This window comes from Cyprinus carpio, chromosome B5 (genome assembly GCF_018340385.1).
Source record: "Cyprinus carpio isolate SPL01 chromosome B5, ASM1834038v1, whole genome shotgun sequence".
Lineage (NCBI taxonomy): Eukaryota > Metazoa > Chordata > Actinopteri > Cypriniformes > Cyprinidae > Cyprinus > Cyprinus carpio.
In genome coordinates, this window is record NC_056601.1 from 30,306,613 (window position 1) to 30,332,469 (window position 25,857).

Consider the following 25,857-nt stretch of genomic DNA (forward strand, 5'->3'; position numbering starts at 1 on the left):
AGCAACTTTTCAGCAGCAGTGAGCCTAAAAGCCTCATGCCGAAAGCCACTTTTACATTGTGATGTCCTACAGGAGAGTCCTTAGGGAAGGGAGTGTCAGGTTTAGTTTTTTTTTTTTTTCACATTTAGAAATTTGACAATGTGAGAGATCCTTGGAAACTTCAGTACATACTAGACTTCTTTCCCCTTGGGTATCGAGGCCTATTTACATGAGAAACTAAAAGATGAAGTCAAACAAAAGGTTTACTTGCATAAAGAAAGATTTAAAAAAACAAAACAAAGTTTTACCATTCAAAAGTTTTTGTTTTTTTTTCTTTCTGAGAAAAGTCTCTTAATGCTAACCAGTTTATTTGGTCAAAAATACACCAACCGTAATATTGTGGAATTTTAATACAAATTAGAATGATTGTTTCTATTTTAATATATTTTAAATGTAATTTATTCCTGTGATGCAAAGCTGAATTTTCTGCATCATTACCCCAGTCTTCAGTGTCACATGATCCCTCAGAAATCATTCTAATATGCCGATTTGCTGCTAAAGAAACATTTTTTTTATTATCAATATTGAACAGCCATTTTACTTTATTTTTCAGGACTGTTCTGATTTCAAAAGAACAGTATTTATTTAAAACATAAATCTTTTAACATCTTTTTACTGTCAATTTTGGTCACTTTAATGCATCCTTACTAAATAAAAGTATTAATTTCTATAAAAAAGAAAACTTTTAAACAGCATTGTACAGCACTAATATATAATTATATGAACAATGTATAATTTATATCCTGCTTAAGGAAATAGTCAATGTAGTAGCTCATACTGTAGTAAGCATACTGAGAGCTATCTGCAATGTTGATATGACAGCTTTTTGTCATCAGTTCTTTTCTAGTTGAAAACTATAACTATTAAAAAAAAACTTCCTTTATCAAATTAGTACACTAAAAATGTTCACAAATTTGAAACATGCACACAGAATAAAAAAAATAAAACTTCATTTCATTAAAGATAATCACGATCTTCTTATATTTATTAGAAATATGTCAAAACTGATAAGCAAAGACATAAGAAATGCAGGAAAGTGTCACTGAAAACCAGTTTGGGCAAACTTAAAAGACACATCGTGTTCAGTGAAATCATGTACAATCCCCACTAAATGATGCAATGGGTTTCTCTCAAAGTCTCTTGGCAGAGAGAAAAAGCACAAGAAGGACTTTATTACATATAAAAATCAGCACTTTTTCTTCTTCTGCTGCTTCTTGTCTGCTTTGTTGGCGTCATCGTGAGCTTTCCTCTTAGCTGCTAGCTTGTTAGCCTGTAGGAAGGTGTGCAGTAGATTCATGAACAATAAATTCTGTCAAGGTCACTGGAGCTTAAATAATGAGCCAAATGTAGGTCAAGCACCTTTTAAAGGGCTTTGGAAGCCACTGTGCTAGCAGTGAATTACTTCAATGTTTACTCATTTAACCATTAACCAAAGCACACATTTACAAATCAACGTAAAGACTCGTATCTCACTACATAAAAAACAATAACTAAGAATCAAGTACAAGAAATACAATTTCATTTTTACTTAACAAAAGAAAGCATATACAGTACGTCGTAAAATGACATCTATTTCGAAGCAGGCTTACCTCTCTGACGTGTCTCTTCTTGCCAAACATGATCTTGTCATAGAGGTATTTCTCTCTCTTCTTCTTCATCACAATGGCCAGCCTCTTCTCCTCTGCTTTCTCCTCTCGTTCGGTTCGCATGCGGTTCTCTGGTTTGACTTTACCAGGGGTCACCTTTACTGACAGACTCTGTGGGAGAACCAGCACATGACAAACTTTTACTTTTTTATATTTATTTTATATATTCCTCCACAAAATGTTTCATTTATGGTCCAGCAACAAAACTAAAGATTCCATCCCAAAAATCATCCATATTTAGAATCAAATAATGTAATTTTGTCTTTTTTTAAACCTGTAAAGCCTGATGAACAAAATAAGTTAGAAAAATCTAATCTAACAACAAATCTAACAAATTTTTATTTTGTTGAGTGTAATATCTGATACATTAGGCATTTATGGCTCATATAGTATGAGAATATGGAGCTCACACTCAAGGAGGGAAAAAAAAAACACCTCAATTTTATTCCCAAAGGCCCAAACTGAGCAAAAATATGCAATCTGGTTCAGTTGCTGATAATTTATATTTATAAATATAAGATTGTTGCCACATTCAGACAATTCAGTAATCGTTGTAAAGTAAATCAATGAGGGGCGGCAGTGTAACTCCTAGGAAATTTTCCTCTACAGGTAACAGCATCTTCGCATTTAAACAGTCATACACCCACTGGGGCTGGATGTAGTACCTGCAAGGATTAAAATATATTAAGTACAAGAATATACAGTACATTACTTACAGTAAATGTAAAGAACACACTGTCCAGAATCAGTGAGAGCTGGTTTCGGACATGTTGATATACTGTTTGTCGATGGTAAGTCTGTCCACAATGTGATGTGTGATCATTTCTTCTGTTTCCTCATATGTGCTCCCGATGCACAGTGATTTATCCCAGGACACCTGTCCACCGAAACACCTGCAGTGTACAACACATTCTTATAAACACAAACTATGAACGGCAGCAATTCAACAAGTTACATGTTTTGGGGTTTTTAAAACCTACAACTGTGTAAAATAAATAATTAAATAAAAAAGTAAAACCATAAAAAATGCTTGAAATAAAATAAACATTATCTGAAATAAAATAAAATATAAAAACATTTATTTTATATTGAAGTACTAAATTAAGAAACTAAATTAACTATAAAGATAATTTAAAAAAATTATTGAAATGACAAAACCACATCAAATAACTAAAAATGTAAATATTTACAAAAAAAATTTGATACTAGAAGAACACTAACTTGTATGCAAATACACCACAAACTACAATCTTAATCAAACAGGGGCCCAAATATTTATTACTTATATATATATATATATATATATATATATAGATATATATATATATATATATATATATTATATATATATATATATATATCTATATATATTATTTTTTTTAAATAGTGGCTCAGACAAAAGAGGGGCTTAAAATACTGTCTGTCCACCTCAGATGCTCAGATTAAATATTATGAGTTGGTTTGAAAATTAAAAAACAAAAAAACAAATCTGTTTAATTTTTGTATTTTTCCAACAATAAAAATTATAAAACAAATAGAAATCCATTTATACAATTAAAAAGAATGGAAAAGAATATATATTTTTAAAATTATTCTCTATAATTAAAAGTTAAAAAAATGCACAATTGTTTTTTACAATAACTTTGATTATAGGGTTGAATAGTTGCTTGACAAAAGTTGAGAAAATTCACCCGAGTTCCCACCATGCGGTAGAAATGATGTCACTTCCTGTATGTCACATTATTAGAGTTGCATTTTTTAAAACAAGGAAATATCTATGCAGTAACAGGGTGTTAGAAACAGCTAAACATCATGTAATTTATTAGTTAATTAAAAATAAATCTAATAGAAATTCAGTAGTCATCATTATTGACATTGTTGCATGATTTTTACTGTTGTATAGTGCTGAGATCTATTTTTCATGTTAATTACTAGATTATCAAAAACATCTAATCTAATATCTAGTTCTACCTCTAAAGAAAATGAATTTTGTACCTTGGCTTCTTTAAAAAAGGAAGAGCAAACCATTTTGTACCCTATTTAAGGAAAGTGCCTTATATAAAATAAAAGTGACGAAAGTGAAAAAGTGACGTGACCTACAACCAAGTATGGTGACCTATACTCAGAATTCGTGCTCTGCATTTAACCCATCCAAAGTGCACACACACACACACACACACACACACCGTGCACACACATCCGGAGCAGTGGGCAGCCATTTATGCTGCGGCGCCCGGGGAGCAGTTGGGGGTTCGGTGCCTTGCTCAAGGGCACCTCAGTCGTGGTATTGCCGGCCCGAAACTCAAACCCACAACCTTAGGGTTAGGAGTTAAACTCTCTAATCACTAGGCCACGACTTCTCCCAAATGATGAGTGGTATGTCACACTCCTTCACCTGATGAGAAAAGCCAGCGATTCCCTGGGAACTTCTCTGTTAGGAAAAACTTCAGCCCTTGGAAGAGCTTCTTCTGTTTGTTTTGCTCCAGCTCGATCTTCTCTCTCGCCTTCATTTTCTCCAGGTCTTCCTGCAATCAAAAGAGCACATACAAATAAAGTTCTATAAAAACTACATTAAATGAGGACAAAGGTTGCCTGCAGTCACGCTGATTTCATCAGAATGTTTTTTTTAACACCTTCAGCATGTAACCATAGTAACAGTCTCCCTCACTGAACTTGAAACATGAGGATGTGAGGTCCATCAAAACAGCAATTAATCAAACGCGGGTTAAATGCTTCACTGACTCATGCCTTGTAATGTGTGACTAAACACCAAGTGTCTTTTGAAACTTTCTTTTAGTGAACTTGGAAGTGTGGAAAATTATTTTGGAGTCACATAGTTGCATTAATTACAGATTGCATGAGTGCTTTAGCAATTCGAGAGAAATCTGACAGTTTTGACTTTGCTACAAAACAGCGGTGCCAGTTGTTTTTATATTCTGACTCTGAACTGCATTTTATGAAAGGTGCCCTACAAATAAACTTTTTTTTTTAAATTAAATCAAACAATCTTTAAGCCCCCACTGGTTTTATATATATATATATATATATAATATATATATATATATATATATATATATATATATATATATATATATATAGTAATATGGTACCAAATAATTACCATATTCATACACTATGGTATTTTCAAGACAACTCAGGACATAGTAGGGTATTACAATAGGACCGCAGTAATGGAAATAATGACTGATTTTATTATTATTATTATTTTGCATTACTATGTCCAAATGAATAATAATAATAATTATATTATAACATTTGTATAAATGTTTATCAATTCTAATATGTTTCAAAAAAACAATTATTATTATTGTTACTACTGTGTTTTTTGACAAGGTAATACAATTCATAGCCATTTATAATAATATTATAATGTATAATAATGATAGTAATAATAATATCCAAATAACCAGAGATGTTGTTGTTGTTGTTATTGCAGTGGTTATATTGACATGGTAATACAATTAATAATAATAATAATAATAACAACAATTATTATTATTATTGCAGTGATTACATTGACATGGTAATACAATTAATAATAATAATTATTATTATTATTATTATTTATTATTATTATTGCAGTGGTTATATTGTCATGGTAATACAATTAATAATAACAATAATAATAATAATAATTATTATTATTATTATTATCATCATCGCTGTGGTTATATGGACATGGTTATAGAGTTTATAACAATCTATTCTAATATTATTAAAAGATTATAACAATAATATTAGAATGTAAAATATAAAACAACAACAACAACAACAACATAATAATCTCCAAATAACCACAGTTATTATCATAATAAATTATATTACCATGTCAATACTGGTTAATTATTTGTATGTATATATATATTTAAGTATACTGGTTTTAACTACAACATGTTATCCCTTGTATTGACCAGAGGTCATTTCTGTAAGTCACTGCTGTCTCTCACTCACCCTTCAAAGGGGAAATGGTCCAGCTCCGTCTCCTCATCCTCCACTAATGGAACCGTACGGGCCAGACTAGCACTTAATGCTGAAAGTTTCTGGAAGGAAATGCAGAGATGATGTCTAAAAACAAACTGTATTTGGCACAATTTAATGTTTATATGAAAAGAGAAAAAGAATGAGTCAGCACCTCAGAATAGCTTTCTGGTTCCAGGGCATAATCTTCTTCACACTCTGATTTGAGGTTGAACCCTCCATGTCCATCAAGCTAACACTCAAAAGAACAGATTCAATTTTCCATTGGAATGTACTGGAATTTTGCAACTGAATAATAAAAAGGCATATAATGGAAGCACATTTGCACATTTTGTGTGTGATACCTTGGGGGGGTAGACAAGGTTGAGAGTCTGGTAAAGGCGGAAGTTGACAAATCCAAGCAGCGTTGTGTAAAGTTCTGTAAATGTGGCCATAACTCTGTAATCCACATCTGTAGGGTGCTGAGGGGAGCAGGAACAGGCTAATTGTCTATCTTTTTTTGCTTGATTAACAGTAATAATGACACAGGCAGCAGCAGGTGTATTAGGCAGCTGTCACTTTAAGACCAACTGCACAGATCCAATATACTGACAAATCTGCTTTTCTAGTGTCTCCGGCAAAGCTGAATTGTCTAAACGTGGCATTTTCCTGTGCGAGCGAACGTAGAAAACAGGAAACACATAGAGAGGGCATCATCTACATCTCGGAGAGCATCAATGAACGTGGGATACCTGGAAAAACAAACTTATTTTACAAACATTACATGAGACAATGACAGACTGAAAAACGAAGGAAGAAAGCAAGTTATTCAATGTGGCAACTGAACTAAATATTTTAGCACAATTTAAGCTAAAGAAGCTAGATTTGGTGCCAGATAGAGGTGATTTGGCATGTTACGGAAATCTAATTTTAACTAACTGTTTTAGAGATTTCCCTACTCACGCAGGAAAACAGGAAAGAAAGCTGCACGTGTCAAGTTATTTCATGGTGTTTTCAATTGAAATAGTTATACAGGTGCCCATAAATTAGTATTTTTATTCAGCAATGGTGCATTAAACTGATCGAAAGTGACGAAGTAATTTATAATGTTATAAGATTTCTATTTCAAATGAAAGTTGTTCTGTTCAACTTTATATTCATCAAATAGCAAATCAGCATTAAAATGATCACGTGACACTGAAGACTGGCATAATGATGCTGAAAATTCAGCTTTGCATCACAGGAATAAATTACATTTTACAATGCACTCAAATAGAAAATAGTTATTTTAAAGTGTAATCGTTTTTTCAGAATATTGCTGTTTCACTGTATTTTTGCAGCTTGGTGAGCATAAGAAACTTAAAACATAAAAAAAAAAAAAAATCAAAAACAAAAAAATTATAATAGAAAAAAAAAAAAAACACACCCTAACATTCCAAATTCAAAACCTGCTTCTGCAACAGTTCTAAATAAAGCAGACTGGATGGACGAAGAGACACAGAGTGTACGAGACAGTCAGTCGAGCCAAGATAATTAAAGTATCATATTCTTGATATTCCTGCGACTGTCTGGATTCTCATAACTGATCTGTTTGTGGACAGGGACTGAGACTCGGCCGGTACTCACAATAGTGTTTGGACACAAATAGGTGCTTATCACATAACACTGTCTGGACACACTGAAATGTAATTTACAGCATTGGGTCAGAGAGTTGAAGTACGCTCCCTGCAGTCCACAGACAGAACTGCGTTTACTCTCACCTCTCCTTAATGATGTGGTCCAGTTTGTACACAGGCTTGTTCTCTTTCAGTCTCTCCACTCTGCTTAAAAAATTATTTAAATTATTTAAAACATTTATTAATAATTTAATATTTTTAAAAAATATGAATTAATTCCCCATTATAAAAAAAACTAACTAAATAAAATAAAAATCTATTGTTTTAAAAGGCAACTCATCTTCCCAACCAATTTCTGACACTTTATAATGTTGTATTACAATTGATAAGCGGGTTCTTAATTTCATTGCCTATCATACATTTTTTTCAGTAATTAGATAAATTTGACATAAAATATATATTAAATAAAATATTTATTAAATTAAAAATTTGCCTTGGCAACTAACTGAAATAACTAAGTCGAGGTAAAGTACTAAAATGACTAAAACTAAAATATAAATAATACATTGAAGCTAAATAGAAATGTAAAAAAATAACAAAATAAAAATCAAATTACTAAAACTTAAAATGGAAGCTAAAAATATAAAAATAAAAACCAAATCAAAATAGTAATAGATATTATAATAGTATATAAATAATTCTAAAGTAACACTGACTGAAAAGCCTAAATCGATGCATTTAAATATTACATAACCAAGACAATAAAAAGAGACTTCAAAGTAAATATTTTTTTTAAAAACATAGAAATTGACATTTCCTTCTTTCCACAGAGGATCATCCAAATATTTCTTTGGCATGCATTTTACATTGTTATTGACATTGTTAATACCTATTAAATCGGTATATTAGCTCCTCTGTCATCTCATTTAAAACGTGAAAGTGACAAAGTGATCGAAATGATGAGGATTAGAGGATGCTGCCGCATACACACAGCAGCATCTATCTTAACTAAAGCCCGGATCTTACCTTGTACTCTCTAAATTTGCCAACAACAGGCTCATGCAAGAGGAAACAAATGTCTTTCAGCAGGTAGAAGGTTCTAGGCGCTATCGAGCCCTTGTTGACCTTTTTTTATGTTTGGGCTCATGAGGATAGATTCCTTTTAAATATGCATAACCGCCTATAGAATGAGAAGCGTGCATTAACGGATGGTCAAATGTAAAATGTTCATTCAAACTCTGAGGTATTGTAGCACAAATCTATCTGTCATTTGGTATGACCTTCTTTATCAACTAAACTACTATATAAAGTATGAGAAACATACAATTATTAAAACACCAGGACAGAACATAAGAACATAAGAGAAATGCTTTTTGTTAACCAACCTGAAATCAGCCAGACTCAGCTTCTTACGGGCTTTATTCCTGCTGACATAGTTGCTGATCCACTCTCATACTATAACAGAAAAAAATGACAGGTGGGGATATGCATAAACAAGACACATTTTTCATATGGAATCAGATTATTTGCTGTCAAGCAAAGCTGAAAACAGCTGCAATGAATATTAAAGTAAGGCAATTCAAGACGCAATTCTGCTGTACTTGTTTTATCATATGTCATATACACAAATATATGCTGTTAAATGTATACAGTAGGGCAATAAGTTTAGAACACACTGCGCTCATCAACACATCAGGTTTTGTTTACCGACAGTAAGTTATTGCTCTAAATATCTGTCTTACCTTCTTCTTTTGTAATCCGCCCATTACAGCGGAGTTCCCTTTTTACACTCGACAAACCCTAAATTAAAAACGTTCGCAATAAAAAAAGCAAACAAATCGTACTAACGTGCGTCTTCCTGACAAATGTGTTTTTGTGTGACGTCAGTCAGCCGAGACAGTAGGACCCTTGAACTGGGGCGCACGAGCGAACGTGTAGCGAACCCACCTACTACTGTGTAGCCTAATATTATTATACTGTATATAATATGTTGCAAAATAAATTAACAATATATATTATTATAATTGTGTTTGTAATGCATAGATACATAACAAGTCATTCAAAAGTTTGGGATCAGTAAGATTTTTATTACTTTTTAAAGAAGCCTCTTATGCTCATGTAGGCTGCATTTATTTGATCAAAAATACAGAAAAAACAACAGTAATATTGTGAAATATTATTACAATTTTAAATAACAGTGTTCTAATTTAATATAATTTAAAATGTAATTTATTTCTGTGATTAAAGCTGAATTTTCAGCATCATTACTGCAGTCTTCATTGTCACATGATCCTTCAGAAATCATGCTAATATGCTGATTTATTATCAATGTTGGAAACTGTTTTTGTTTTTTAATATCTAATATCAACCTGTAACACCCTATACCCTTAACTTGAATTTTTGTTGATTAAAATGTTAAAAAGGACAGCATTTATTAAAAATAGAAATCTTTTTAATATATATATATATATATATATATTATATATATATATATATATATATATATATATATATATATTATTATTTATATATATTGCTGAATAAAAGTATTCATTAAATTTTTTTAAATAGAGTATAATGTTAGAAAAAATTTATAATTAAATAAAAAAAAACGTGGTTCTTTTAAAACTTTATATTTTAAATAAATACTATTATTTTTTAAACTTTTTATTCATCAAAAAAAAAAAAAAAAAAAAAATAGTAGCAAAAATGGTTTCTAACACTGATAATAAATCAACATATTAGCATGATTTCTGAAGGATCATGTGACAATGAAGAGTGGAGTAATGTGCTGAAAATTCAGCTTTGATCACAGGAATAAAATTTTAAATTTTAAAATATATTAAAATAGAACACAGTTATTTTAAATTGCAATAATATTTCACAATTTTACTGTTTTTTTCCTGTATTTTTGATCAAATAAATGCAGCCTTGACGAGCATAAGAAATGTAATCAAATTTAATGTCAACACAACATGTTCTTTCAATTGTTTGGCATTTCACACATGAATTGAGATGTGGATTTACACATGATTTAATTTACCTGTAGGTTATATATTTATTAGTTTGTTAAATATGTTGTTGAATATGTTTGTCTCATAATATACGATATGTTAATAAATCATGTGTTTTTAATTAAGATGCAGGATGATTTTTGATAAATCAGGGATGTCCCACTTTACCTGAAAAGAAATTTGTCTGGAGTGTGTGATCTCAAAATGTTATTGGTAGCCTATTGCAAATAACATTTTGTTTGAACTGTCTTCACGTTAAAATATTATAGTTGGACCTTAAAGTTAACAAAAGTAATAAAGAAAAGAAAAAAGCATCTAGGTATCTAAATTACACAAGAAGTGGCCCACTTTACTTGAATTCACCCTATAGATAAATAATACATAATCAAGTTTACTGCTATAAATATTAAATATTTTTTTTCTAACTACAGAGATAGAAAATGGGTAAGACTATTAATTTCTCAATGCATCACAAACAATGATAAAGAACCATGGAAAAAAGGAAAAGATTGCCATTTCAGCAGAGAGGGGGGAGAGAGAGAGAGAGAGGGAGAGGGAGAGGGAGAGGGAGAGGGAGAGGGAGAGGGAGAGAGAGAGAGAGGCTGTGGTACAAAAGTGGGTGTCACCTTACAGCATCAGTTCAGTGGTGAAGATTAGGACGTTCATCTTGCAGGAACCTATAAGGATTTTTTATATATATATATAAAAATGGGATGTCTGGCGTTCTTCAAAGACTTTTTCCTGGGTTTCTGGGACTATGAGACTCCGAAAGTAATGGTGGTGAAGGACAGGAAACTAGGAGTCATATACAGAGCCGTGCAGCTCCTGGTCATCACATATTTCATTTGGTAAGAATCTGCTTTCCACTGTCTGTTAATTGTTATTTCTGTACTAAAAACTTGCTTTTCATCAATCACAACATTTATACTTTTAAATGGGGATAATTATAATGTTTATCATATTTGTCTCTGAGATATTTGTCAAAATACTCTGAGATAGACCAATGGCGAACACTGAAATCCAAAACTTGAGTAATTTCATGGTATCTGAGTAATTAATTGTACCATATATATATATATATATATATATATATATATATATATATATATATATATATATATTATATATATATATATATATAGATATATATATATATAGATAGATATAGATTTATGTATAGATGAAATGTCAGATCTAATTGTTACACTTCAACTTTAGCCATATCTAATATATAAATGCTTTTTTCCTGCCTTCAACAATTTTGCTGTAAATTTATAGGATTTCATAGTATATATATATCTTTGATTGTCTTTGTTTTTTGATGTTCTTTTTATTCATATATACAGAATTTCCTCCGTTATACCTATGTGTTTTGTTGCATGTGTAGAGATGGATGGATGCATTTGTCATGTTTTATGTGTGCAGGCATGTATTTATCAGTCAGAAAGCGTATCAGGAGACAGAGACGCGTCCAGAGAGCTCGGTGTACACTAAGATGAGAGGTGTGGCCATGATGGGAGACAGCGTTCAGGACACAACTGAATATGTCAGACCATCTGAGGTGAAGGCCTAGAAAAACAATAAACTGTACAGAAAAATAATTTGATTACATCATCCTTATTTTACTCAAAAAAAGATACCCTTTATTACTTAAGATACTGTAAAGTAATTAAATCATATTTTCCCTGCTAGATCATAATATATATTCTTGCTCGAAACCCTCTATTTCTTAATGTACAGGGTGGTGATGTCATCAGCACAATTCTTAGGAGAGAAGTGACACACGATCAGACGCAGGGCACGTGTGCTGAGGTGAGCGCAAAACACATACACAACTGCATATAAATACAAAGTATTCATGTTTTGGTTGAAATGACTGGTCCGAGTCAAACAGCATTTATAGATCTATTTTTCTCTATTTGTTTTCTCAGCATTACAGTGTTGCCAATGCAAACTGCACAAACGATTCTGACTGCACTCAAGGAGAAACTGATTTTGATGGTCATGGTGGGGTTTACTTTTATAATAAATACATACATATATACAACGGGGTCTAAATGTCCGAGACCACTAGTTTAATATTAAACTACTTCTACTTTAATACACAGTTTAAAAAAAATAAAAAATTAAGTGCAGCTTTAATTGCTGCAGTATTTATTCCTTTTTTTTTTTTTACTTAAATCTTAAACTAATTCAAACTTAATTAACTAATTCATACATTCATTAAAAAAGATTTCATTGCAGCCTCAGACTTTTGATGCATGGTCCACTGTAAGATGTGAACTTGTTTTTAAACAGGTCAAAGAACAGGACGATGTATCCCTTACTACAACTACACATTCAAAACCTGCGAGATCAAAACCTGGTGTCCCATTGAGGAATATGCTGCTGTCAGGTATTGTGCTTTTATTGACTGATCTGTCAAAAATCAAGTAGAGAAATGAACTAAAATGTCTTTCTTATCCCCATAGGGAACCAGCTATGGAAAAGGCTATTAATTTTACAGTGTTCATAAAGAATTCCATCCATTTCCCAAAGTTTAAAGTTCTGAGGTTCGTTGATGAGTTTCAGCATGTTTTATAAATCAGAGTGCCAGCATGCTTTTTAACCTTTTGTGTGATCAAAAAAGCATTTATTAAAACATAAATGTATCAGAAATTCCTATTTACTCTACTGTTCAAAATTGATATCTATTGTTTCTTACTAAGTCTTACTAAGGTTGCATGGAATTGATCAAATGTACACACAGAAATACTGTAATATTGTGAAATATTATTGCAATTTAAAAGAACTGATTTCTATTTTATTATATTTTAAAATGTAATTTATTCCTGTGATGCAAAGCTGAATTTTCAGCATCATTACTCCAGATTCTTCAGAAATCTGTAAAATATGCCAATTTGCCACACAAGAAACATTTCTCATTATCAATGTTGAAAAGTTGCGCTGCTTTATATTTTTGTGGAAACTGTGATACACTTTTTTCCGGATTCCTTGGTGAATAAAAAGATCAAAAGAATAACATTGATTTGAAATAGAAATCTTTTGTAGTATTATTAATGTGACGCTGGACCACAAAACCAGTCATAAGTCGCTGGGGTATATTTGTAGCAAAAAAAAAAAAAAAAAAAAAAAAAAACCTTTTATGGGTCAATATATCCAAACTTAATTTTTGATTAGCACTATGCATTGCTAAGATCTTAATTTGGACAACTTTAAAGGCAATTTTCCGTTTTTTTTTGCACCCTCAGATTCCAGATTTTAAATAGTTGTATTTCGGCCAAATTTTGTCCTATCCTAACAAACCATACATCATTTGATAGCTTTCAGATGATGTATAAATCTCATTTTGAAATTTTGAAAAATTGACCCTTATAACTGCGTTCCAGGGTCACAAATGTCTTAACTGTCACTTTTAGTAAATGCATCCTTGCTGAAATTGCTTCTCACGGTCCTAAAAATATATATGTATCATTTTTTTTATCTGAAATGGAAATGCTTATGGTTTCAACTACAGGGGCAACATTAAACCAAACAAGCCAAAGAAGTTGTTACGGTGCCATTATCACCCAGACACCAACCCGTATTGTCCAGTGTTCAGGCTGGGCTTCATCGCAGCGCAGGCCCGAGAGAAATTCAGCGAACTTTGCAGAACGGCATGTATATGGCTTAATGTCAAATAACATATCAACGTTTATTTTCCTCTGAATTTAGGCACTTTTTATGTATATTTTGAATGTCATTTTATTATATGTTCAGGGTGGAATAATTGGCGTGTTCATTAACTGGAAGTGTGACTTTGACAAGGATCCTTCCGAGTGCAGACCGACATATTCGTTCAGAAGACTGGACATGAGAAAAAACCTACCCAGCTCAGGATATTACTACAGGTGTGAGCTCTGGGGTTACAATCTACATTAATTCCAATAATCAAATATCATTAAAATGACGGTCAATTCATTATTAATGTTTATTTAGAAATATATTAACTTCCAAACATTTCAGGTTTGCGAAATATTACCATAAGGATGGTGTGGAGTACAGGACACTCATAAAAGCCTATGGGATTCGCCTGGATGTCATCGTTCAGGGATATGTGAGTCCATACAGGAAGTACATTAGCCACATGCTGACCAGACATACAGCCTTATATTGAATCTCTGTATTTCCTTTCAGGCGGGAAGATTCAGTCTGATTCCAACCATTATCAGCATAGTCACGGCCATGACGTCAGTAGGAATTGTACGTTTTTGCAGAATGCATAATAAAATCATGATTTTTGGGGGTTTAAAGTGTGAAATAATGATGCCGTAATGACACTGATGACAGATATAAACACTTCACAAATTGCATTATGGGAATGACTTTCAGGTTTCACTCACAGTGCTTGATCTGGAGTAACCCTGATGGACAGAGGCATTTACGTATACAGCTTGTATTTTGTATTAGTAAATATTAGTAAATGTCTCATTTTTTGTCATCTAGTGCTCAATCATCTGTGACTGGATCATGCTGACGTTTATTGATAAGAATGAAGTCTTCAGCGAAATGAAATTTGATGATGTAAGTCAAGAAGGATGAAATGCTGGAGTTGTAAATAAAACATTTTGGAATATGTTTTGCAAGAAAATACTATCAGTTTTTCACATCTAATTCAGTGTGTTACTTGTTTTGCAATTTGCTTGCAATTTCTGAGTAAAATATTAAGTCCTACACTGAAGAAAAAACTGATCTAGAAACAATTTTCACTCAGAAATTGCTTGCAAATGTCACAAATAATTACAAATATATTTCAAGCAACATATTTAATTAAATGTGAAATTTTCAAGTAAAAAAGACATAAGTAATATTTTATGGAAACTTGTTTCCGCCACAGGATAAAAAATAAAAAAGTTAATTGCAAATGTTTCTCTCTTTATTTTTCGTTTTTGCAATTCTCAGTTTATATCTCACAATTAATTTTTCAGAGTTTGTATCTTGCAATTCTGAGAAAAAAGCCCCAATTACCTTTATTAAAAAAAAAAAAATAAAAAATCAGATTTGCTAGATTTAAGATTTGATTTGCTTGAAATTCTGAGAAAAAAAGAGATATAAACTCAAGAGCTGTAAAAGGAAAAAAGTCAGAATTGTGAGTTTATGTCTTGCAGATCTGAATTTAGATCTCACAAAAAAGTCTGTAAAAAGTTAAAAGTTGTAGTTATCCTTTTTTAAATCCTGTGGCAGAAACAAGTTTCCTTGTAAAACATACTCCAATAATTTTTGTTCTAAAAAATCCTTTTTACAGTGTATATGTGGTTAGAATGTTTCTAATATGACTCATTCACTGAGAGATATTCGAAAGATTTCCCAGTTTTAAAACAACACGGAAGTCAATAAATCATGACAAAATTGTTATATTCTGTTTCTTGAACAGATTAATCAAAAACTTTTTCTATTTCTTTAACCAGGTCTCCAAGAAACCCAGTCAGCCAATCACAACAGACCTCACGCTTACAAGCTATGGCTCCACCCACTCTGACCTCTCAGATGGTGTGCCATTATAAAACAACCAAAAACGCTCCAGTGCCGGCATGCCATGCCAAATATATAGCACAGTAGAATCTTTTTACATTAATGACTGGATATTTTCCTGTCGTAGGAACAATAGGAGTAGAAAACTGCACAACATGTCATAAACATGCTTCAAAAATAAACAAAACCATGTTTTTGTGAAGCTTTGCTTGAATAAATATTAAACATTGATCACCGATTGAATTGCTTAGTGTTTAATTCAACTCCACAACAGGTTTATGTGTATCTCCCATCTTTGAACAGTCATGAAATATGAAGTTGCTCTTCTGTAAAATGTGACATATTTCCATGAAAAAGAATCTTCAATAATTAAAACTCACTGCATCTTCTATTTCACATAAATGTGTCACGTGATTTCTTTCCCAGGACCTAAAGCAGCATTTGATTTTGATCAGACTGTTAAAATATTGCTGTTTGTCTTTGAAATAGCCTATGCAGACATGATGAATCTTGATTTCACACTGACTTTAAAGTCTGACACTAAGTGATTAAAAACAAAGTCCTAAAGGACAAAATTCTTTCTAAGTGATCATCTCTTTTCTGGGAACAGTCTTCCATCAAGTCATAGGGAAAGATGAGATGGTTTCTCCAAAGAGCAGCACTCGCTCTGCTAACATGATAACAACCTACGATATTGGTTACAGTAATTAAATTTATGGGAAGAGGAATTGCGTCTGCCCAGCTCTACTCTAAATGTGATTAATAGAAATGTATTGATTTATGCAGCTCACACTTCTGAGGTTTATGATCTTTTAAGTAATGATCAAGGATACATGTAAAACCTCATCTCCCCAGACAGGAAAAGAGACTGAAACCAGATGTCAAAGAAAATGGACAGACAATGAACTTAGCTGTAGGACTATGTACTGTAGCTATTTGTCTGCAGCAGAACATACTCTTATATCCATTCTTTACACTATTTTTGGTTTATTAAAAAACTGTAGAATCCACTAATTATAAGTTCTGAATATTTTGTGTTGACAATACTTTTCTTTAAAGAACAATTTCTTTATTTTTAAGTTTTTATTGCTTTTTTCGGAAGGCTGATGGGTTAGAAGTACATTACAATAATCATACAGGGATATAAATATCTAAAAAAAAATTAGAGTTACTGTACAACCAAATGCTCATTAAGGCTGCATTTATTTGATGATAAAACAGTAATATTATAAATATTACATTTTTAAAAGAATCCAAAAATTATTTCTGTGTTGCAAAGCTGAATTTTCAGCATCATTACTCCAGTCTTCAGTGTCACATGATCCTTTAGAAATCATTCTAATGTGCTGATATGCTGCTCAAGAAACATTTCCTATTATTATCAATGTTGATAATCAATGTTTACAGCCATTTTTGATAAACCTAATGCTTTCTTGATCAATATAATTTTAAATTTCTTTTAAAAATAAAAACATCATATATTTAAAATAAATATTACATTTATCGCAATAATTATTTTTCATTTAATTATTAGTATTATTTTATTATAGCAATAAATATTTAATTTCTTGCTACAATAAAATAAATATATATAAAAGATTTTAATTTGCATTTAGCCAAACATTTTTTACAATAACAAATGTAAAACAAACAAACAAACAAAAAAAATAATAATGAAATGATTATTAAATAGTTTGACCTTCTGAGATTGGGATATTATATAATATTGAGCTCCTACACTGACCTTTTCTGAAAAAAAAAAAAAAAAAAAAAATCTTCAAGTGTTTCAGACCCTATTCTGAAGAAAACAACTTTTGCTCTTATGAGAGAAAGAAACATTTCAGTAAAAGTGGTAAGTACAACAATGCCAATTCTCAACAAGGGTTGGATTCAAATTGCATATTACACAGCATGTCATATATCTCCATGATGTCTAAGTCTTTGCCTCTGAGATAAGAAATCAAATTATAATGTGGTAATGTAGAGTGGGTAAGAGACGGGCAGTGACATGGACGTATCATTAAGTTAAACTGGGAAGTTGCTGGCTATTGCACCATCCTATACGTGGTTAAAAAAAAAACAATCAATATTCTTTACAGAATTAAATTCATAAATGTCAAAAAGAAGCAATATCCAAATGGACCATTTCCAAAAAGACATAGTTGCATGCCACTATGAACAAGAGTGATATGCCTCATCTGCAAATATCACTGGAGATTCAATTAGTAACCATAATGATCAAAATCATCATTCAATTACTTAGAAAGTAATGACAGAAGATCATTGCAAAAGTGAATGTCATATACAAAAATATTTATTTACAAATAAAAAAAAGTTCCAGTACCAAAATTTTTCCACTGTTATAATGTACACACATTTCTTATGAGTTCAGATCTGTACAATTGGCTCAAATGATGGAGCGTATCAGGTGAAAAAGCATCTATGCATTAATACTAAGCACCCAGTCAATGGTAATGTTCCGGAATACTTCTACCTGTTCAGTGAAGCTCTGTTAACATGCAAACAAGTGGACATGAGCAAACATGTTAACATCCAAACATCATAACTTCTGTTTCATAACAGATTTATTTAAACAAGCATTAAAAAAATAAAGACATCACTAACAGGTAAAATTAAAATATGAGTATATATAGTCCAATATTTTGTGAAATGCTCTTCACTGGACTTGAACTAATCCAGCTGTGGACCCTAAGGTAAATGAAATGGTACTTGACACATTTTTGTGTACTAGTTGTTTTAGTGATGGCTTTCCATGGTTAAAAAACACTGCTTAAATGATTACATGCCAGTGCAGGAGATGTTCATTCATGTTTATTTCATGATTTAAACTTAGTAGTAAATAGTTAAGGCGCATGGGACGCGTTCACTCTGACAATTTAACTGAGGCCGTTTACAGCGATTGTCAAGCCACAACAAAGACGCAAAATGGATTTGTTCTTAAATTTCATGAAAAAAAAAAAAAAAAAAAAACTTAATTTGAAAGATGAGACTTTGCTTCTTATCAAAAGTAATACATTAAATTGAAAGTTTAAATTAAGTTATATTGTGGTGTGGTTAAAACAATGCTGTTTTCGTTCTGTACACGCGTGTACCAAACCGAAAGACCCATATAGAAAATTTTTGGTAAGAATGTGTGTACTGTTACACCCCCTAATAATCCATAATAACACTTCCTCCAGTGGAACACGCTCATCCCCTGTTGTCCCTCTACATGAAAAATTCACCAATATATTTGTTAAGTACTGCTTTCACTGTAAATGCTGCTGATTTGATGTATACTTCTTTCCTGATTTAGACGAGACAACTTTTTCACTGGAATATGAATATATTTCTCGTATTTTTAGTTGGAAGTTAGTTGGAAAAGTTAAACATTTTGGATTTAGTTTCTCACAAACATGCAGCTACATGCAGACCACTTAACTGATGGACTGGAGTGGTGTGATTACTTGTAGATTACTGTGATGTTTCATCAGTTCTTTGGACTCTCATTCTGACGGCACCCATTCACTGCAGAGGATCCATTGGTGTGAGCACAAGTGATGTGTTGCTAAATTACTCCCAAATCTTCCCAAAACTTATGTACATCCCTTCATTTTACGCGAAAATTTTTTTTTTGGGAACTATTACTTTAATGCTCTTTCTTAATAGACGATAATTCTTTTTAAAGATAAATAAATTTGGAACAGTAGTAGTATAATATGGGGAAGTTCCGTAACCGTATTAGCAATGTAGTTTAGCATGACTACCTTTGTGGTGAAGCTGAGGGGACTGAAATCGCCCCGCACCAGTGCATACAGTACCGGTGGCATTGTTTATCTTCCCTATACCATGTCGCTTCCTCACTCCTTTGCATTTGGCACATTGCTATGATGGGATAAAGTGCCATTTACATAAGTGAACGTCAATGGATGTGCATATCCATTACATTAGGACATTTACCACTCAAACATTTTTCTTTTCCAAATCCTCTAAAACCCTCTAAAAGCATCAGAAACATGTTAAATAATGCTGTTTGTGTCTCTCACCAGGTCTTGTAGTGTGTAACTCATGAGTTTCTTCTGGAGCGCCTCCACCAGGGCGATTTCTATGGACTCTGTGTCGTACTGGGCCTGACAGAGTAGGGCAGAACCACTGAGGAAGAACTGAACCATCCGACGTACAGTAAGAAAGGAAGGAGAAAGAAGAGCAAAGTGAGATATTACAACCTTTTGCTAGCTTAATACCTGACAAAGGTCTGACATTCAAAGGGTATTAGCTTAATGACGTTTGCAAAAAACCACTGGCATCCATTAAGCTAAATGGAAAAAAGAGAGAAGGGAAAGGGGGATGACGCTAGAAAAGGAGCAAGAAGAGGTGTCATAAGACGCCGATTCAAAGAAGAGAGAGAACTGTAAAAAGGAGCCCATGTTCGTTGTACCTGGGAAAGGGAGAACGACTGCACGGGTCTTTGCAGAGGTCACGGTGAACGAGACAGAGAAGTACAGTGGTGGCAGAAGAGACCTCTGGACAGGAGTTGTAGGACTTCGCAGGGGGTCATCGAGACCTGGGGCATCCTCCGGAAAATTCTCAACCATCACACACGAGACTCGCAAAAGATCTCACGGAGCTTCAGCGATGCTGTGTTGGAACGTAGTACTAACGACTTGCGTATGAACACAGAGAATGGTATAGTGTCCAGAGAGAGCACTCGAAGGACGCTAAAAACAGCAAAACAACATTAGACGGTGTGGAGGTCTTCAGAAAATGTACTCTACTGTTTCAAAGTTTTGTGGGCTGTATGAAGCCTCTTATGCTCTCCAATTTATTTGATCCAAAATACAGTAAAAAATCACAATATTTCAGCTAATCTGGAATCTTCAAAGCAAACATAATCATTGTTGAGCCGTACTTGCTGCTTAATTTTTTTTTTTTTTTTTTTTTTTGAATTCTTTGATAAATAGAATGTTCAAACAAATAGCATTTATTTAAAACAGAATCTTTTACAAAGTTTTTACTGTCACTGCCTATGTGTTGTTTAGAGTTTAACCCAACACAACAGTGCAGTATAAAAACACAGGAGCAGGAGGCGCGTGTTGATACCTGGCAGACGTATTTAATAAACTCCAGAGCTGGGTTGCTGAGGGGCAAATGAGAACCAGGAATAACAGGAAACATCTCAGATGGAGCCAGTAACACTACGAAAGTGCTTGACACGTTCTCCCCGGGGAAATCTTCTGAGTGAGGGTGAAGAAGTTTTTGTGTGAGTGTCACTGGACACATAACTCCTGAGAGAATGTAATCAAACCTACAACAGCACAAAAGACAAGAAAACATAAAAATACTTTAAAAAAAAATATTGTAAAAACATTGTTTTTTTTTTTTTTGATTTTAATTATGGTGCACATTGAGAAATCTAAATAGATTTTTTTTTCAATATTTCACTTTGAAAATATCAACTCCAAATATTTGAATCAAACACAGTCCAAATAATTCGAATAGGATTAATTTCATGGAAAGTGCATTAGAGAATAGGCCCATAAATAAGCCCATTTACAAAAAGCACTCTCAATATTTTGGAACAGACAAAGCTGAAGGCGGTTGAATAACTTTACCAAGGAAGTTGCACTGACAGCCCCAGTGGGCTGCTGGGATGCTTGGGTTGCCACTCGTCTCTTAATGGAGTAAGCACCAGGGCGTTTCGCCGCTTCTCTTGTTTCATGCTGTGATAGACAGCTGCAATGTAGGCTGCACACAACCAATCAATTATAATGAAATTAGAATAAAATTGACTTAGGGCTGTACACCAAAAAAAACAAAAAAAAAAAAAAAAAAAAAAAAAAAGTGTGTGGCATTTTATGAGACAAATTGTCCATTATGATTCAGAATGTATTTATTTTTTTTTAATGTTTCCATGTTTTTATGTTCCAGGTTTGTAGGGATGGACAATTTGACCAAGATTTTGTGACTGTATATCAACTTGACTATAAAATAATCAGTTTAATCTTATTACTACTAATACTTCTAAATAAGAGTTCTAAATGTCAAAAAAATAACTTTAATATTTCTCATTGTAAAATGAAGTTTATTATTTAAGAAAAAGGTAACACTCCTATTGTAATTTTAACAGTTGCAATGAAAACTTACTTTGTGGATTCCTTAAGTTCTGCATTTTTAAACAATAAAAACCATCAAACTGTTTATTTTAATGAAAAACCACAGAGCGCCCTTAAAGCATCTCTTTTTGTTGCTAAAGGTTTTTTATTACACAGTGGGGATGATGATTGATGCATGTTCCGCTTTTCAATGCATGTTAGAGCCACCCAACTCAGATGGAGCGGCCTACATGTAAGAACAAAAATGCTGCACTTCAACTCTAAAAACAGGCAGTGTATATATTAATTTAAATAAATCACCGCAATTGAGAATTGCACTAAGCCTATGCTGCTGTACATCAGTTTTTATTTTGGATTATTTGTGCGTCCTAAATCGTCCTACATGAAACAAAAACACAAAACTCATTTTTATTATAAGTAACGCTGAACAATGCCATTGGTGAGAGGAATTTTGAAGGGTCAAACAAATTAAACTTGTAATATTACCTCAGCCGATCATATAGAAAGTATTTTCTGACAGGATGCTGTCTGAGGAAGGTACTGCATGATGTTCCAGTTACTTTTCAATCAAGTCTGCTACATCATCTTCCCCATCCTGTTCTTTCCGCATCCCTGTGGTTTTCTTCATCTTCTTCCTCCGCCCCACTTCCAGCCTCCTCCCTCTACATCTTTCTTTTTCCTCTTTTCATGGTCATGCTAGGAATGGATAAAAGTGTTTGAAACTCAACCTTGAATAGTTAAAATGCCAACAATTTTTTTACACAGAAAAAATTCTTAACTTGTAAAGAGGAACAACTGGTTTTTCTAGATGCCCTGTGCTTTACCTCTTCCATAACAGAAGGCTATAGGGCAGCTTTCCTCTTCACTCCCTCCAGTGCCAGTGGGATCCCATCCACAGCAGAAACTCCCCAACAGCTTGAGAATGTGATTGACAGAGAGTGGAAGATCTCCTTGGAATGGAGACTAATGCCGGTGACACAAGACAGGGAAGACAAACAGTAAAACAGAAAATGAATACCAAATAATCTAATAACAAATCCTTCACCGCACTTTCAGTACTCGCATAAACGAAACTAGGTTTAAGAGTCTAGACGAGAATTTTTTGAAAAAAACATTTAAAACCTGTGCTGTGATGTACTCCACGTGATGCAAATGGCGTCGTCAACGTACCGCTTCTTAGTGCAGAGAGGAGGAGATCGGTTGAAGTTTCCTAGATCACAGAGATCCCAGGCGCTTAAACTCTGCCAAGTCTGACATTTTTTAGAATAAGCGGTGTGAACAACACATGTATCTTCGGTGGCTCAAACAGCACCAAGATTCTATTAACACCAAAGCCATGATAATGTATACTTTGTGGTTTTGGGCAAAAGCATCTGCCATGTTTAAATCAAATGCAATTAAAATAAAAACTAAAAAGCTATGTTAAGACAAAGTTCTGAAACTGCAGATAAACTAATAGAGTGACTTTCTTTTAACCCCAAAACAATCAAATTAAAAATATAAAAACTTGGTAGTACTCAGAGCTGCACTCACTGCAGGAAGATCTTCTTCATCATGTTGAGAGTGTGCGGTGGCAGGGCCGGGTCGGACAGCAAGACCTGGTGATCCGCAACACCCGGTACAAAATGCATTCACCTGGTTATCTCAGCGTAGACGATGAGCTGTGTGTCTCTCGGAACCCAACCTACCACCATATCTTCAGAATCCTGCATGAGGACAGATATAGGGTTAACTAGGGATGTAACATATCAAACTCTCACAATACGGTATTACCTGCGATATGAAGTCCACAGTACGATTTTTAGTGCGCTATTAAAAAAGAAAAAGAAATAAAATAAATTTTACATTTTAAAGTTTAATAATTCTATCTAATGCACTTTGTAGTTCAAAATTAAGAGCTCTAACCCAGTTATTAATGAATTTTAAAGGAGCTCAACCCCCTGTTAGGCTGCAACATATTAGAAAAAATGACATTGCATAGTTTATTTTTCTGCGATATAATATGCGATATAATCCAGTCTAATTTTTTCTGACAAACAACAAATGGGGTGAGCCAACACTTACATTCTCATTAAAAGTTATTTAACCAGAGTATTGTATTTAAATTAGAGTAAATTATTTGTTTGTAACTTAGATAGGTTGAAATTGTTACTATTACTAACATGAACTTCAAAATTCACAATACGGTATTACTGCCATATGAAGTCCACAGTAACGTTTTCATTATGCTAGTTTAAAAAAAAAAAGCTGGGTTATTGTTGTTAAATGTTACGTGGCATTAACTAATGTTAACACATATGCACAACTTGTGATTTCAACAATGAAGCCTATAGCCTAATGTTTGAATTAACAATGTTGTAGAAGTGCAGTTTAGTATAGACATGGTAAAATAATGTTTAAATAGTTTTAATGAATAGAACATTATTGTAAGTGTTACAGATTTTTTTTTATACCCCAATTCAGACGTCTCGTGAAGTTCAGTGTTGGACATGTCAGTTGTTTAACCATTCATTAAATTGATCGGTTCATGAAACATTAGTTCCCCCCCCGCGAATCAGTAACGTTTCCGGCACGCGCTTGTGTCCGCCATTTATAGGATACGCACAAATTTGAACACAGAAAACATTCATCAACTGGATAGGTTTTTTGTTTTGTTGGCACCATCGTGTCAATTGATTTGTTATATGCCTAGTGAGAGAGAGCAAACAGCGCTCGTGATGTTTGAAGACGGTGAGGTGAGCACATCATGACGGCGCGGAACCAGGGCCGCCGCGTGCCCCCCCCCACCCTCTCTCTCTCTCTCTCTCTCTCTCTCTCTCTCGCTCTCGCTCTCTCTCTGCTCGTTCTTATATGCGCCTGTTGAACTGACAGACTTAACAAACACATGCAAATATAAACTTTCACTATATATGGTTGAGCTGCTTCAGTCTAAATCCGCGACATTCACACTGGTGTCAAAAGGCCGTGGCGCAGCTGGCCCCGTACGGAAGCCAAACTACCATTAGACAGCCTATATCATACATCCTGCGATGTGACTAATAATGGATTCATATATCGCGATAATCGATGCTTAACAACAGACAGTAGTAGCCCTACCCGCTGATATAACTGTCTAAGTCGAATTACATTCACCCGGGTGTTTTAGGAGCCAAACGGGAACTCTGAAATCTAAATTAATAATATAGAATAATAATAATAATATAAATAACATGACAGTAAGTAGCCATATATTGAACACAACTGCCCTGTAAAATAAAATGAACACATTAAATTTTAGTGTATTATTTTTGCTTTACGCCACAATAGGGAAATTACAATGCCTCTTTGCCTACTGTCTACACTTGAAAGAGATATTTTCAATTTAGACTGCAGTAGCATCAATCTATTCAAACCCTAGCTGTCAGCAAATTAATGCTGCACTTATGCCTTTACTTTGATGGAAACGCAGTAGGATTTTATTTTGAAGGAAAACTTCATCTTCAGTGAAACAAATTTACAAAAACATGTATCACTACACATCTAGTAGTGAAATGCCAAACTACCTGCCTCTTAAACAAAAAGCCTAAATGGTTAAAGTTATGCTCCCAAAATACTGGCTAAACTTACCGCATCTTGCAATAAACGAAGTTCACTGCATTCATTGACTCAGAACAGAGCTGTTCCGAGGGTGGAAAACACAAGATCAGTGAGCTGATCACATGCACAATGTTGTGGCGCTTTTCATGAAAACACTCAGCAAAAACAGGACTTGATGAAGGAAAAGCCTATATTTTGCTGCCTGTTTTACTTCGTTTGATTGATAATGAAGCCAAAGCATAAATGGCCCAAACAAAAAGATATTTTTAATACTACACTTTTTTGCCCAGAAGACCTATCAAGTTTCATTCATATAGTCATGTGACCAAACATAAATATCGAAGTTTTGCCATCGCAACATCGA

At 33.2% G+C, this 25,857-nt stretch overlaps 1 protein-coding gene and 2 pseudogenes across 1 annotated transcript; 1 reads left to right on the forward strand and 2 right to left on the reverse strand.

Moving 5' to 3' along the window:
* Positions 1 to 1,006: 1,006 nt before the first annotated feature.
* Positions 1,007 to 9,174, reverse strand: LOC109079184 (annotated as a pseudogene).
* Positions 9,175 to 10,865: 1,691 nt separating this feature from the next.
* LOC109079174 (P2X purinoceptor 2-like) lies at positions 10,866 to 16,063 on the forward strand. The gene is made up of 12 exons (XM_042723427.1): positions 10,866 to 11,141; positions 11,719 to 11,854; positions 12,034 to 12,105; positions 12,225 to 12,300; positions 12,592 to 12,688; positions 12,765 to 12,845; positions 13,811 to 13,949; positions 14,053 to 14,183; positions 14,299 to 14,389; positions 14,470 to 14,535; positions 14,779 to 14,856; positions 15,741 to 16,063. The coding sequence occupies exons 1-12, from the start codon at positions 11,002 to 11,004 to the stop codon at positions 15,834 to 15,836; spliced, it is 1,203 nt and encodes a 400-aa protein (XP_042579361.1). The 5' UTR covers positions 10,866 to 11,001; the 3' UTR covers positions 15,837 to 16,063.
* Positions 16,064 to 18,244: 2,181 nt separating this feature from the next.
* Positions 18,245 to 23,174, reverse strand: LOC122137386 (annotated as a pseudogene).
* Between the last annotated feature and the right edge of the window lie 2,683 nt (positions 23,175 to 25,857).

Bases quoted from the DNA above. Each gene is read 5' to 3' on its own strand.
- LOC109079174 (XM_042723427.1), top strand. From the start codon at position 11,002: ATGGGATGTCTGGCGTTCTTCAAAGACTTTTTCCTGGGTTTCTGGGAC. The intron at 12,689-12,764 runs GTATTGTGCTTT...TTATCCCCATAG, and splicing joins GAGGAATATGCTGCTGTCAG to GGAACCAGCTATGGAAAAGG. The intron at 13,950-14,052 runs GCATGTATATGG...TTATATGTTCAG, and splicing joins TCAGCGAACTTTGCAGAACG to GGTGGAATAATTGGCGTGTT.